Source organism: Sparus aurata, chromosome 21 (genome assembly GCF_900880675.1).
Source record: "Sparus aurata chromosome 21, fSpaAur1.1, whole genome shotgun sequence".
NCBI classification, from domain to species: domain Eukaryota; kingdom Metazoa; phylum Chordata; class Actinopteri; order Spariformes; family Sparidae; genus Sparus; species Sparus aurata.
In genome coordinates, this window is record NC_044207.1 from 23,252,003 (window position 1) to 23,267,868 (window position 15,866).

The 15,866-nt window shown below is 42.9% G+C and overlaps 1 protein-coding gene across 6 annotated transcripts in view; it reads right to left on the reverse strand.

The window, feature by feature from the left end:
- Positions 1-1,484: 1,484 nt before the first annotated feature.
- The window catches only part of per2 (period circadian clock 2), a 31,129-nt gene continuing 16,747 nt past the window's right edge, over positions 1,485-15,866 (reverse strand). For 2 of the 6 annotated variants that reach the window (XM_030403371.1, XM_030403370.1), the window contains exons 5-24: positions 15,354-15,475; positions 15,051-15,252; positions 14,124-14,175; positions 13,439-13,581; positions 13,125-13,203; positions 12,892-12,998; positions 12,648-12,801; positions 12,390-12,504; positions 12,047-12,196; positions 11,700-11,790; positions 11,444-11,624; positions 11,026-11,150; positions 10,000-10,206; positions 8,590-8,856; positions 7,180-8,138; positions 6,671-6,787; positions 5,656-5,893; positions 5,387-5,504; positions 4,481-4,631; positions 1,485-4,125 (exon numbers count right to left, since the gene is read on the reverse strand). In XM_030403371.1, the coding sequence (XP_030259231.1) occupies positions 3,916-4,125; positions 4,481-4,631; positions 5,387-5,504; positions 5,656-5,893; positions 6,671-6,787; positions 7,180-8,138; positions 8,590-8,856; positions 10,000-10,206; positions 11,026-11,150; positions 11,444-11,624; positions 11,700-11,790; positions 12,047-12,196; positions 12,390-12,504; positions 12,648-12,801; positions 12,892-12,998; positions 13,125-13,203; positions 13,439-13,581; positions 14,124-14,175; positions 15,051-15,252; positions 15,354-15,475 (3,788 nt within the window). In that variant the 3' untranslated portion in view covers positions 1,485-3,915. Of the gene's footprint in view, positions 4,126-4,480; positions 4,632-5,314; positions 5,505-5,655; positions 5,894-6,670; positions 6,788-7,179; positions 8,139-8,589; positions 8,857-9,999; positions 10,207-11,025; positions 11,151-11,443; positions 11,625-11,699; positions 11,791-12,046; positions 12,197-12,389; positions 12,505-12,647; positions 12,802-12,891; positions 12,999-13,124; positions 13,204-13,438; positions 13,582-14,123; positions 14,176-15,050; positions 15,253-15,353; positions 15,476-15,866 lie in introns of those variants that run through there. The other 4 variants (XM_030403372.1, XM_030403374.1, XM_030403373.1 and 1 more) reach the window with 4 other exon arrangements.

Below are 15,866 nucleotides of genomic sequence, written 5' to 3' on the forward strand. Positions count from 1 at the left end.
ACACACAGCGCCTGGGATAAAGGAAGAGCATTTTATTTATTTATTTATTGGAAAGTAAATAAGTACTCAAGTGCTGAAGTATTATTCTGAGGTGCATGTACTTACCATGTGTATTTAATGCCTCACCACTTTATTTCAGGGGGAAATATATCACCTAATTTATCCGGCAGCTATGCAGAACATTCAAACAAAACATATGATCAACTTATAAAATAATAATTAATTATCATAGATTACAAAAGCAGCAGCAGTCTGTGTACAGCAATTCAAATTTGCTCTATCACGACCAGCTACAGCTATTTGAGTATTTCTGTTACCTACCACTTTATACTTCTGCTTCACTGCTTTTCCAGAAATACTGTAATTTTTACTCCACTACATGCCTCTGACAGCTGTAGCACCAGTAACAGCTGTCATGCACGTCTCAAAGTATCTGATATTTAATGTGCTTAAATATCAAAAGCATGAGTGAGAGTAAATTATACATATATTTACACGTTTGTACAGTATGAAGTGAATGCTATGGTTCAGCTTCTTTTCTGATTACTGGAATTTGTGTAGCTTGCAAACTAAATCAAATGAATTTAGCTGCCATGGCTCCAGTTGTATCATGCAACCTGAGGGTAACTTTCAACTAAAGCAATCAAAAAGATGCTCATCATCAGCCCTGTACTGTAGGAGCGGAATTATAAATGGTCAGAGAATGGAAATACTAGAAGTGAAGTGGAAATAACTCCAAATCGTACTTGAGTAAATGTACTCGATTACATTACAGCTCTGCTTCACGGTCACTTTGAAGATCCGAAAGTAGAAAATGCTGCTCATAGTTACATGATATATAGATATAAATGTGGATTAACCCTTTTAATAGGGACTTTCTGCAGAATGAGTAGTTTTTCATTGTGGTGTTTCTACTTTTAGTTACTGATGAGAAAGAAAGAAAGAAAGAAAGAAAGAAAGCAGAGGTTCATTTCAGGATGACATCTCTTGGTTCAGTCCGCTCGGATCTGCCGTGTCTGCGCAGTGACTAGACCGGATTTGCGGGGCTCTAGAGGTGCAAATGACCGCTGCGGGAGGGCGGTGTGTAAATGCGGTGGAGGTGTGAAGAGAGGAGGGCCGAGGGGTCGCTTTGATCAGGCCTGCTGAGCCGTGGACTGTCTGCAGACACCACAGCACCGCTCGGCTATTGTTTCAGGGAGGGGAGGAGGGGGGGCGGCCAGACATCCGCTTGCACCGGGAAGGTGAATGTCATGACTTCAGGAGCGAAGACACAATAACGACTTATTGATTTAAAAAAAATTTAATTTGTGAGATCTGAGGTACTTTTTTCGTTCAGCCAATGCCCAAATCAGCTGCTCTCTCCTGACCACTAGCCAGGCATCGATCTGCTGCAAACAGGCAGTGACGTCTGAAGCTCATTAACAGCTGAGATCTTCAATCGGTCCATTTCAGACTGATGTGCGCAAGGAAGAAAACACAATTCATTGTAAGTTGAGCGTCATTTTATTAAGAGAAACTTTTCTTTCTTTTTCTTTTTTTTACAAATATAACTGAAAATAAAAAGGTGCGATGTTTGCCAGTGTCGGTTCAGACCACAGAAAAGACGAATGACACAATTCAGGAAATGTTCAAGTTGCCAAAAGAAGAGCTCTGTTTTTTTTTTTGTTTTTTTTTTCTTCAAATCACAGCATAAGCTTCAAAGTGCAGGAAAGCATCTCCAACACAGTCACTTGACATCTGTCTGAGCTGCTTTACACCCGTGCAATAACCCTAAACCTTGACTTCTGAAGTGGGCCACATGTTTGTTCTGGACAGTGACTTCCACAGGATGCTCCTCTGCCATATTTATGAGGGGCCAACATCAGAACATTTTAAAGTGTCATGTGGCACACTCTCAAACTGGGGAGAGCATCCATATTCTCCTCACTTTATCTTTTTATCGCCCTACCATAAACACCATACCACTCCAGCATCTTCCAGTCCACTGGTGGGAATTGTCCTTGCGTTTATTAGATGACTCACATTTTATTTTTTGAAAGAGCATTTACAATAAATATTAATAATCTTGGTCCTGCTGAAGCCTGAATTTCGCCATCATAACTTAAAAACAAGAATCTTTGTACAGAAAAAAAAAATATCTTATGTAAAAAAATATATATATATATTCAGAGTCAAGGACAATCATTTGCACAAGAGTTGAAATGCGTTAAATATACTTTCCTTTAACGAGAGGCATCTGTGAAATCAAAGTGAAAGTTTCACAGCTGCTACAGGAATAAAAAAGTGCTGCATCTTGAAGGGAAACACAACAAAGAGCGAGAGCATGATGGGCTGGTGGGCGAATGTAGCTTACAGTGTGTGTTGCACCTGATTGTCTTCAGATCCTACTTCAGAAATACCATTTCTGTTCAATTTCCTCGAAAGGATTGTATCCAATATGGAGGACCAAAACTCCCAAAATTAAAAGTAAAAGTAAAAAAAAACCAAAAAAAAAAAAAACCACAACTTAATAAAAAAATTAAATGCCATTAAATGCACCAAAAGTGACATTTAAAAAAATAAATAAGGGCATTAATTAAGTTTTTAAAATGTGACAAATAATTGATATTTCCGTTTTAACTGCTTCTGTATTTATTTCCCTTTCTACTGATTTCCTTCTGAATTTACTGTCCCATTTAATGTTATTTGCATTTCTCCCATTGACGGTATATCCACTCAGTATTTCTACATTTTCTGAAAATTCTAAAATTAAACCAGCAATATGTAAAAATTGGCTGTATTTCCCCTGATTTGGCACCCCCCACAATCCCAGGTCTGTAACAGTTTGTCAGTAGGTGCTGTCTACAAAGAAATCTCATTATGTCAACAATGTTATGTGTTGACAACTTGTATGTTGAAGTAAACATGTGTGTAAAGCGGCGATTCGACCCTCTCAATGAAGTTACATAGTGCAGAAACAAGTGATAGGAGGGCGAAGTGGCTGAGACAGAGACACCACTCACTCTGATACAAGACACTATAACGTCAAGATTATTCTGAAGCTGCTGTAAAAAAATGTAACATAAGGTTTGTTTAAATGGGAACGTAATTCAGGGAATGAAAACAAAGGCACATAAATCCAGAGGCAAATCAAAATACATATCAATTTATCTGGGAAATTAATCATGGCTACATTTAATGGCACACTGTTTTGTATTTAAATTTGAGTTCCGGCAGCTTCGGTCCTCCATAGAACTTAGGGGGGCACGCAGGGCAGACGTACAGGAGTGTCACCCCTGTTGTTCTTCCAGTGCAGACCACAAAGTGCACTTGTGCGTGATGGCTCTGCATGACAGGAGCGACTGAAACCAACTTAACTCCACCTGTTCTCACCACACGCTGACGTAGTTGTCGTCGTTCCTCTGTTGTTGTAACCGAGGAAATTGCGTCACACGAAGAAAAACTGAATTCATTCATTGCCCGCAACAGTTATACCGCCGAGCCACTTCCTGGCGTGCAATTGGTTCATGTTTGTTTGACCTCCGCCATACAGCTGACTCTGTGAGAACATTCTGCTATGCATCTCCTAATGGGTGCATAAAAGGCGTTTCCCATGTGCTGCTACACAGAAACGAATGATTGAACATACGTAATGAAATAGCCAAGCACTACCTGCTAGAACCAAGAAAAGGTGCAGCTTATGAGCATTTTAAAATAAAATAAACAGAACTTTGATGTCCACTGCAGATATTCTCATTCTATGCAAATCATCACTGTTTGAGCCAGTTTTCCCCGACATCTGAACAGGCTCAACTCAGAAAAAACGGCAAGACGGAGCCAGTAAAGAAGAGTTTAGTGTGAAGAGTCTATAAGATGAAGTCCATCTTCAGTCGTGCACAAGAGGCTGATGGGTAGTGAAAGTCACTCCGAGAGGCTTTAGCAGTTTATTGTCTCGCTTGTTGTGCCAAGAGAAGGACTGTGACAGGAAATGACAACAGTGTTCGTGGGTTCCTCTCCGGGCCTCTGCTGGCAGCCGACCTCCTCCGTGTCTGTGTCAGCGATGTCCAGGTCAGGCTGATCCTCCGCCGCCTCCACCACAGCTGCTGCTGCTGCCGCCTCCGAGGCGCCCTCACAGCAGGCGCACACCTGGATGACACACACAGATTCAAATGAGTTATGAAAATGAGAGTGATGCAGTGGGACAATGAGAAACCATGGAAACAAAGGCTTTGTTTTTAAAAAAGAGATCCCCCATAATGTCATTTTTACACTGAGTCAAACAACAGTGGCATAATGTTGCACCACCGATTTTGGATGGTGAAAAGACGTGTGACGGTTATAACACCACAGAAACGATGTCTAGTCAGACACGAGTATACAACCATCTTGAATGAAACCTTGATTTCCAGCACTGACAATTAAAGAAAGTGCAGCAAAATTATCATTTTCTAGATTACTTTCCTGACTAAAATGAAATGCATAACTTAAACTCTCATTCTACCTTGATGTCTATTGCCTTTGGAAGTCCTCCATTCTTCATCCAGGGGTGCACCTCAAACAGCTCCTTCTTCTGCTCCTCTGAGAATCGTGGCTGGCTCTTGTGCAGCAGTCTCAGCTTCTCTCTGTCCTCTTGCAGCACTCTCTGGATGTCACTGCAGACAGACACACACACACACAACCACATTTAACACTCAATGCTACATACACACCTGACAAGTCTCAATGAGAGTCCAGTTTCTGGTAAAGTGGTTTGGATGATGTGCTAACAAGCATCTTTGATTTCTGTACTTATCTGAGTTATCAAAGTGTTTAACCTACAGAGCTGATACCATCTACAGTCTCAGTTAACGTCTTATCTTCCGAGTATAAAAGTAAGGGTGTCATCTAGTGGTCAAAAAGTGCCACTGAAATCGGATCCAGAATGAGACAAGCACACTGATTTTATCTAGCGAAGTTGACCACAACAGAAAACCATGTGTGCCGTCTCTAGTAATGCGGCCGCAAGGAAATGAAACAGTAAACCGTGTTTCTGTGCAGCTTTTTGGTCGAGACACAGTCGGCTGTTGTCACTGCTAGTTCTTGTAGCTTTGATGTGTCCGGCACCTGAAGATATATTATAACTAGCGATCATGACACCTTTCTGATGTTTTCTGCCTCCTGGCTGCTGACGCTTCTTCTATCATCTTTAAACAGGAGACCTGTCTGTAGCAGGAACAGGACAGTGTGCCTGGACCCTCAGCATTCCATTACAAACAGAAGGTTGATAAAACTATCACACAGTCTACAGGGCCACTAGCCTACTCCTCACTGGCTACACCCCTGTCCTCTAACTCACCACCACAGAATTATCATGACCGTGTCATCGGCGTTGGTAGTATGCAGCCACAGCGGGTCCTGCAGTACCTACTTGATGTAGTGGTCGCTCTGCTCCATCTCCATCGGCCTCCCCTCGCTGTGACCGTTGACCTTCTGGCTGTTCTGGGATGAGTCCACGCTGCCAAAGTAATTGCTACTGTTGTTGCTTCCTGAAAAAACCCAAATAGCACAGTTAACAAATGGAACAAAGACTTTTTCGACAAAAACACAGAAGACAAAATATGGTACATTTCGGACCACATTTCTGCCTAGAATGTGCGAATTTCACCTCAACATAATCGATAAGATGTTGAAACAGACCTGTTCCACTGCCGGAGGTCCCGCTGGCCGAGCCTCTGCTGCCTGACGTCCTGCTCTGAGATGTCCCGCTGTTGGACGTCCCACTCGCTGAAGTCCCACAGCCGTTGGACCGTGAGCCCATGGACCCCGACGTGGCTGAGCCAGTGCCCGAGCAGGAGTCCTCATGGAGGATAATGTCTAACATGTCGCTGGACAAAGAGTTGACGTCGCTGTTGTTGCCGTCGCCACGTGAACTCGCCTGCGAAAACAAAACATCAAAGAATTAAAACACCAAAGAAGAGCTTGACTTCACAGTTCTGGTTGACAGACTGGAGTACCTCCTCCATCTCCTGCTCCTTTAAAACACAAGTGCAGTCTCATCAGCTGTGTTCCTTCCTGCCTCTGCCTTATAAGACTCAACTGGGAGCATGTTTCTGCTGTGAGTGGGGAAACTGTCCATCTTACCAATCACCTGGTACACAATACCATCTGATTGTCATCGCTACACAAAAAGGCTGAAACCAGACAGTGATCCTGATCCTCCAGCTGAATTAAAGTGGGGCAAATCATTACAATTGAGCTTTTTTCATCAATGTAATAGCTGGGCAAAAAACCTCGTATTCATGTGTAACAGAAGACAGTTGTTGTTGGTCCTGGCCACATCTCAGAATAATACAATGAAGGGAAAATAATTTCTGCACTCTTTTCTGTTTGGTTTCCAATGCTCATTTTTACTGTGTGGTTTAAACCTTGGTATGGTTCATGCATGCAAAATCAAAGCAAGAATGCATGTGAACATACAATCCTACATACAGTACAAGTGTGTTATCTATAATTAATTATCCAAATGTTCCTCATGCTTCATTTCAAATCCGTTTCCTTCTTGTCAATACGTGTTACTGGATGGACAAGAACAATGCAAGATTTAAAAATGAAAAAAAGAAAGAAAAAGAAGCTGGCACAGTTATAATTGACATATGGAATCGGGGAGGAATGGGATTGGTAGAAGTGTGGAGGTTTCTGATGCATCGCCTACCTCTTTGCTGCAAGCCCTCAGCCTAGAGAACACTTTATCCCAAGACAAACGCTCACAGACACAGGACGTGCCCTCGCAATACAAGGGTCCTGGTGGACCAAGGACACTGAGAGATGGCTAAAGGGTGTAAGGGATAATAACATCATATATTAACACCCTGGGCCACATTTCATCTGAGGAGTCTAGACTGACTTGACTTTATACTATTATACATATCAATACAGTAGCAGTACAATGTGGAGGTATCACTGTGACGATGGCATTTAATCGTGACAGGTTGAGAGACATACGAATGAATGTCTCGGGGGAACATGCCACAGCCTACATACGGGAGTTCAAACAAACCACAGTGATACAATTCAGCGGGGGATTGACAATTTTAACCTGACAGTTTAAGAATGTTACAGGTGAGGAATATCAGTCATAGGCATTGGGAGTTTTTCATAAAGGTGAAGGAAAGAAAAGGGAATGAAGAAATCAAACAGAAAGAGGTTTGTTCTTTTAATTACCTGCTTGAGATCCCTCTCCTTGGCCTGGCTGCCACTTGCTCCTTTCTCCCTTTCTGCCATATTATTCCCTTGTCCTCCAGAGGAGAGCGCTGTGCTGTCTTGCCTGTCCACCGACAGCTCCAGCTCTAGCAGGTTGAGGGGTGAGCTGCAGCGAGACTGGAACAGGGGTGGGGACGCTGGGCCTCCAACTCCTCCAGACTGAGGTGTAGAGGAGCGTGACTGGCCCTCCACTTGGGCCTTTGGGGTTTCCGAGGACGGGGGGAAGAAGAACGACGGGGTCACGTAGCCGGCCTGAGGAGCGAACTGGTTCTGGGAGTTGAACTGGTTCTGAACACTGAAGGAGGGAGGAGCTGTGAAGGGGACCTGGACTGGGAAGGGAGCCTGACAAAAAGGCTGTGTTTGGGTGGGGAAGCCACCAGTGTCTGCGTGGAACACTGGCTGTGGGGGTGGCAGTCCAGTGGCCACTGGAGGGTACACATAGTTGGGCAGCACTAGAGCCACAATGGGGGTGACCATGGGTGTGGTGACCATGGGTGTGGTGACCATGGGTGCGGTGACCATGGGTGCGGTGACCATGGGGGCGGTGTAGGGAGGCGCATGGATGGACGACGGACAGGGTGGAGCACGGGGGACCTGATCCTCTCTACAGCCTTGTAGAGTGGCTTCTGTGTGGGTAGCTGCGGAGCTGTCTCTGGGGTAAACCTGGAGGGGATAGCCGGGCATCACGGAGGGGTAGGCCATGGGGAAAGTTGACTGCGATGTTTCAGAGGGAGACCAAGAGGTCGGGTTGAGTCCGTAGTTAAGACGAGGAGGCCGCAGCTGCTGTCGCCCGTGACGAGACACCGTGCTGTCCGAGGACTCGATCTGCTTTGCTCTCTTTGACTTGCTCCTCTTAATACGTGTGCCCCGCCGCGTTGTGGGCTCGGCACCCGGCTTGAGAGAGCGAGCGGCTGGTGCAGCTGGAGGTTGGAGATAAAAATGGAGTTTGTTGAGTGATTTCTGATCGTGACAAAAGTGATTTCATTGAAAACTTGGCAGAAAGTAAAAAACAAGTTAACCCTAAACAAGTGGTCACGAGGATGACCTCCTTACAACAAAGTCCAGTCAGAAAAAAACACGTCATAGGATCAGAGAGTCAACACTCGCGAATCATCTCAAATTTTAACTAGTTGATTGTCACTAGTTATATAAAATAATGTTTACAATTGACAGTGAATTAGGATTTGCTAGTCGTCTTTGGCTAACCTCTGGGGTTTGTCTGAAACCTTTATGATCATCTGACATCTTATATTTCTTGTACCCAGCCATTAACTTGCTGAGTAAAATATTAAAGACAGAAACTACAAAAGTAACAACAGTTATCCTTCAAAAACTTTTGTTGTGATGTGTCAGTGTGGTGGTCAGACGTACAATCGCTGGCCATCTGTCCTCTCTGACGCTCCAGGTACTGAGAGCAGTTTGCCCTGAGTGCTGTGAGTCCGCGATGCTCCTTGAAGCGATACAGAAAGGCCTGCTCCTCCTTCTGCGTATGGGCTGCCAGAACCTGCTTGGTCAAGCCCAGCCTCTTGTAGGACTCCCTCTCCTGACAGGCAGGGGAAACAGCAGAAAGAGGAGGAGCCCAGATGTTGTGGACGGACTCTACCGTCTCTCCTGTCCCCGGGACATCCTCTATGATCTCTATACAAATGACACGTGGAGAACATTTAACATAATGCAGAGCGATGAAAGGGTAGAGTTTTTTTTAGCTTGAACAGTTTTGTTCGACATTAGCAGCGACGACAACAAAAGCAATGAGGGAGAATGGAAGAAGCTGTCACATGGAGGCCTTTGATAGAATGACAAGATATGTATATATATTTTATAAATTCTACCTTAATATAACAATTTTCATAGATTTGTTTTTTATCCTTTTGCCACTGCTGTCTTAAACTAAATAATCCGATGTGCTTCAAAGTTGTAAAACAATATAAAATTATACGTTTGAAGCAAGTGAATTACCGATTAGGTAGAGTGGCCTTTGAATCAGCTGCTCTGAATGCAGCAATAGTTGGATTATTATCGCTCTCCCATGATAAGATAGTAAACTTTCATGGCAACCCAACAATGTCGCCAAACGCAAAACTACATTAACATGATGATTATGTTTTTTGTTATGTGTAACAAATTTGAGTGTCATGGGAAGTAGAGCTGCCAATCGTGTATTGAGCATTCTTTTTTCATTCAGTTAAAAAAAACTTTCGTATAAACCACCAATGCGGCCATTTTTGAACGGGACCCAATTACCCTGCAAACCTTTCTGCACATTGAGGTTACAGGCTGCGTTTAAGAGACAAGTTGCCAAACATCCACTGATAAACCAGACACACACACACAGACACACACACACACACACACACACAGAGAAAGAAGTGCCTATACACACAAACACACACACACACACACGTATAAAGTTTCATTTACAGTGCTGTGAAAAAACATTTTCCTCCTCCCTGATTTCTTCTGTTTCTGAATATATGTCACACTGAGCAGCTTCAGATGTTTAAAATAAATTAAAGATTTTCAAGCATCCGTAACTTCTTTTACGTTCTTTAAATTCCTTTAACTGAGCTGAAGAATTTCTGCAACGTTTAAGAAACTATCCAACAGTTAATTCTGCTGACATGGTTCAACCTATTACTACTTTTACCTTTATAAGTGAGTGAGACGGTCTGTGAATGACTAAAGACTATGTTACTCATCTGAGCTGACATCACTGTATATCAAATACCCAAAAACAGAGGTTATCAGGTTGGACGAAGACACTTTTTGACAACACTGTACCTGACTCGGGCTGAGGTTTCTTGTCCCCAACATGCACTATGGTGCTACTGTAGCTACACTGGCTGGTTATGGACACCACGCTTTCTGGTTTGTTAGGTACAGGTAGGGGCAGCGAGGTGCCCACTACCGCTGTGGCAGCGTCACTGGACTTTTTGTCTCGAACATCCAAAGCGGAGAGACCAGACTGATCCTTCAACAGGGCTGGTTCTGCCAAGAGAACAGAGAACAGGAAATGCTAAAAAAGGAACTGGCATTGTAGTGTATAGTGTGAGAGAGAAGTTTAAAGGGCATAGTGTGAGGGCCTTAAAGGAATAGTTCATACCAGAATTATAAATACATATTTTATATATAATATATATAATGCAACTGGATGGCACTCGGCGTGAGGTGCTCAAAGTGCCAAAAAATACATTTGAAAACTAGACAGCAAAATCATGATCCGGTTATTCCAGATAACCTACAAATGTATGTTTTGGTGCTTTAAGCACCGATTGCATTAATGATAAATAGCACTACAGTTAATAGGAAAGTATGTATTTTTGACTCTGGGGTGAGCTGTCCTTTAAGGCCTTTGCACTTTGCCCTTTTGAAAATCTTTTTTTTTCAATCTTGTGCACATATTAAGTTCTGTTTCTCACTTGCTTTAACTATATAATTTTATTGTCAAGCAATTAGTAACTTGTCTGGTGCTATATAAAAAATTAATTCATATTATTGATATTAAAGCTGCTGTAAGCATTGTCGTCACTTTGGCTAAAGAGCGGTAATCCCCTGACAGAGCAGCAAACAGGAGGATCCTGCTCTCTGCCTGTGGGCAGGGATACCAGAACATTTTTCTTTCTCCTTTACTGCATGAGTGGAGGGAGGAAAGACATGGGTTACTGACCATACACTCTATGACATAGAGCACTTAAGACTTATGTTTGAATGAAAATATATCACTTACAGCAGCTTTAACTGTCCCTCTAAGGTGACATTATGAGTCTGTCATTCATTCATGGTAGGATCTGATGTGGTGAAACATACCTTCAGACGCCTGCATGCTGTCAGATCCCTTCTGCTTGCCGTCATCTGAGTTAGATGACGTGGTGTTAGAGGAAGACTGGCACTTCCTTTTCATGGTGATGGGAACATTACAGCTCTCCAAGTACCTACAGGAATCATAACAACACAGTGGTCAGTTGCAGTCCCCAATCAATTATTTTAAACTAGTTAATACATCATAGAATATGTGGTGAAGCACACAGCTAAGTATGGAGATGTTAAGTTAGGTTTTCTTTTAACATTCAATTGAATGATCGCTATCTCCTGGGTCATTTGATGGAAACTTGTTTTCTATTGGTTGCATTTACTAAACTGACTATGTGTTAAAAAGCGAGTTAGCCATAAAATTCACGTGGATATGGACCATTCTTTGAAATCACGCCTGTTTTCATCTCCTTACCTGACAACACTGTCCAGACAGCTGATCTGCTGGTAGGAGCAGCCGGTCTGATCAATGAATGGCATCTCCTCCTGAATAGAGGACCTACTCTCCTCCATTGTGACCTCCGTGTCCCTCAAGCTGAGGGGAGCTGCTGAGTCTTTGGGCCGCACCACCGCTGAGCTCTTCTGTACGGACTCTACTGGAGGGAGGCCACGAGTTAGATGTGCTCAAACACGGACAAACAAACGTGCTGTTTGTAATAAGCTGGACTTACTGCCGCCGCTTTTCTTGTGGTGTGGTTTGGTTGTCTGCTGCTCCTGGCTCTTCTGAAGGTGAATTCCTTTACAGATTTCCTGAAACGTTCGCTGTGAAAACATGGTGAAAGCACATTTTATTGAGATGTTTTAGCCAAAAAAAAATACAATATTTAACTTCAATATACTGACAACGATGAATATGAATCATTTTTACTCCTTGTTCAGTCTTAGAACAATCAGGGTCTAAGTTATTATGTACAATAGCAACAACCCAGTCTCTGCTGCTGCCATATCATCCTATACAAGCAGGAACACATGGGCTGGAACACACTATAATAAGCTGGAGATGATTGAATTTACTCACAGGTCTGGCTTTGTCGCTCACTTCCTCCTCCACTTGTTGCATTTTGCTCCCGTGGCCGTTTTCCAGGCTCTCGCTAGAAGAGGTCATGCCCAGAATGTGGTCATTTCTGCTCAGGCTGCCGTAGCCACTGGAGCCACTGTTATGAACCGGCTGATCACAGATACAGAGAGGGAAGCGAGTGATTAAAACAAAGAAGAGTTAAAACGTCGAGGATGAAGCAGGGGTGACTAAAGTACATTTAAATGTAATAGCTACAAATGATAACTACCACACGTTTGCAACATCACAGTGATGAGGTCTATAGATTTGTCTTTGATTTCTATCGCTCCTTAGGCTCTCTCACCTGAAGCAGGAGCCGATGGATCTGCTCAGTAACCTCCTGGATGTCAGAGTCCATGTTCTTCATCTCGACCAAAGTCGAGGTCGGGGCTACGAAAACATCTTCATTCACAGGGCCCCTGATACAGAACAACAAAAAGCACATCAGCACATCAGCTACTGGTTTCTAAATGTCTTTTTTATGAATATCAAAGAGTCGCTTACTGACAGCCACTATGACGGGCCGTATATCCGCTAAGACATACAAGACAGTAACACTCACGTGCGCACTTTGTGTCTCCCAATAACAAAGGAGACCTTGCGGCTCCAGGGGTTAACGAAACTGGACCAGCTGGTGTCAAGGATGATGTATTCGCCATTTCGTGCACAGAAGCGGATGGACGAATGGTCAAACGGTTGCCCTGCGTACTGAAGGACTGCAGAGAAAGCCAAAATAATACAGTCAGATCATGATGCCAACGGACACAAAAGTTTTTTCCTTCATCTGCTGAATTCTGTGGACTCACTCTTTTTGTGAATACCCAACATAATGGGCCGGTCATTGGGATGCAGGTGGAGGAGGACTGGTGTGCCAATCAGGTCCTGGGGGAGGTACCCGAGGAGAGGGACTGCCCTAATGCACAGAGAAACAAGAAAAATCACCTCAAATCAATTCCATTGTCCTCTGATGGTTTGATGATTTGAGTGCCAACACGCAGGACTGATATCTCAGAAGAAAAAAGATGCCACCATGGTTTACCTCTCATCCACATCCTGAAACACACAACTAGGAGTGTGCGTGGTGGTGAAGATGCGTTTGTCTGTTGGAATTCTGGGTGCTTTAGAGAAGAGAAAAGAATTGAATCAATCAAGTGTAACTCTGAACAAAAAAAAAAAGATTTTAATGCCAACTTCTGCACTGGTAGAGCTAATAATCATCTTTATGTTTCTTTATCCTACTACTGCACATATTACCTACTTCAATGTCACAGACTTTAACTATGTAAAAAATCTTCCTTTGTTCTACATTGTGGTCACTGAATTGAGGTATCGAAGCTGCAGCAAGGTTCTTACCATCGTAACCAGAGTGGACTCTCTCAGCCAGCAGGAGGCAGCAGAACTGGTCTTCAGCATGCACAGTGTCTTGGACCTTCATCAGGTAGGGCGTCATACGGAACGGATAGTACTTCAGATTCCCCTCGCACTCCTTCCCACCACTAAAAAATGAGCGAGAAGAAATGATAAATTAAATCAAGTCATTGAAAAAATGTCTGTTCTCTTTCAGTACAAGTTTGTGTGCATTTTAGATTTCAAGCTTTTTAACACAAGGGGGCAGTGTTAAGCTGTTTTTTTCTCATCAGTACCGCTTACATTGAATGAGAGTGAGTAAATGTAGATAAGGTCTCAAACTCACAAGATCAGAAATCTATGAATGAGCTAAATTGTGAAGACAATTCATGGTCATTTTGACACCAGGTCAGAGCTTGGATCAGAGAGAGATTTTAAGTTTTAGTCATGCTGAAGGGTTTTGAAGTCAATGGAAAATATTGACAGTGCAGTACTGGACAGTGAGGTGTGGGCGAGTGTGTTTTAATTATGCATAACACTGACCTGGAAAAAGCATCTGATTACAGTTTACAAGCATATGATGTCACAAACTGATTTAAAAACATCTAGAGTGGAACGAAAAAGTATGAATAAAACCACAAACAGGTACGAGCAGCAGATGGCCCGACACCATGTATGACCCAACACCCACCTGATACGACAGAAAAAGGATTTCTCCTGCATGCAGTCAGACGGTGATGACTCTGAAACGGGAAAAGAAAGGTTTTAATTCAAAAGCAACATGATCCAGATGAATGCTGGTCACGGTCACAGCTCCCGTGGGCGATCGAGCTTTGATTAATTCTATCAAAAAACATCACCTAGCAGCACAGCTCTGCACTTCACTGCAATGAATTTAATCAGGGTTGAGTCTCATTTTGGTTTGTTAGTCAAAATAACACAGGGAAAAACATATTCAATAATGAGACAGCTCAGTCTATTCTATCCAGCTGAGTAATAACAGGCAGCCATATTTAGTGTCATTAATGACCGAGGTCAGGTCAACTTGAACATTACGCACCATGTTGATGGCAGCCTTTGCATTGTGTCAAATTAAGATGTTTTTCACTGGTGTTGGACCTAAATCAGCCTCCCTCTTTTACTCCTTCAAGAAACGTACTGAAGGTTAAAGGTCAGCATGGATAATGAATGCTATCCAAGCCTTTCATAATATCTAAAAGAAGCTGTGTTTAACCTTCTGACCAGAAATCTGGGCTTTTCTTTTGTGCATTCATCTCGACCCCAGACAACTGTTGGTGAGCTTGTTTGTGTACAACGTATCCATGACAACACACAAACAAGCAAGACACTGTGTGTCACAAACTTTGGAAAAAAGCTCTACTGAGACGCACATTACAAATGATATGTAATCATGTCTAAAGAATGTTCCCAAAACCTTGATCATTTCAACATGACTCGTGTCGTAATCAGCAAATGCCACAGTCAGAACAAAGACTAATTTGGAATATCCAAATATAAAAGGCCGTTTACATGACCCCTTTTATATTGTAATGTTCCGTAAAACAGTGGGAATATTAGCGTGAATGTAAACGCAGCCACTGTGTCTGCAGAAACGTACCTGCTCCAGTGCACATGCTCCAGGAGGGCAGGCGGTAAGGCGTTGTGAAGCTGTAAAACACACTGACGTCCTGCGGCGTCAGGAACTCCACAAACTTGGTGTTCTTGAACACATCTCTCTTACAGTGGAGGATGGAGGCAGCCTGATCGGAAATGTAGACTATCCTTCCCGTGTTGAGAGACACCGCGACTGCAAAAATGTCCTGTTGGAGAGATCCAGGCCACAATCACACACCAGCATAAGTGGCTAAATTTTCATAATAACACATTTTTCTATTAGTTTAAAGATAATTTGATGACTCACATTGTTTTTGAGAGTGTATTCAGAAGTTATGCTGTCTATCTCCTCTATCGTGTAAGAGGATACATCCAGGCCTGAGGGCTGACTGTCATTGATCATCTGCAGCTGGTAATACTCCTCATTGGCTGCACGACACACAGGGATTTATCAAACTCTGGTCAGAACATAATATACAACTTGGAATAAGAAAACAACACTGATGAACCAAGACAAAGAGTCCAACAAAAGGATGATGTATTCATGCTGAAGTCACAAAATTCTTCGATGATGAAAAATGTCTCGCTGCTATGCTTAAAATGCGTCATAAAGTGTTACAACCAGGCTGCACTTCTGAACCTCCACCCGCCCATTTACATCTGCAAACATTTACATAGGCTATAATTAAGCCTCTGCAGACCCATAAAACTACCTCTAACATGTTCCCTCCTGCAGAAAGGTATGACTATATATATTTTGTGGGGTTTTATTCAGCTACAATGCATCCTGAATTGCTGCAAATTCCATTCAGACAGATGT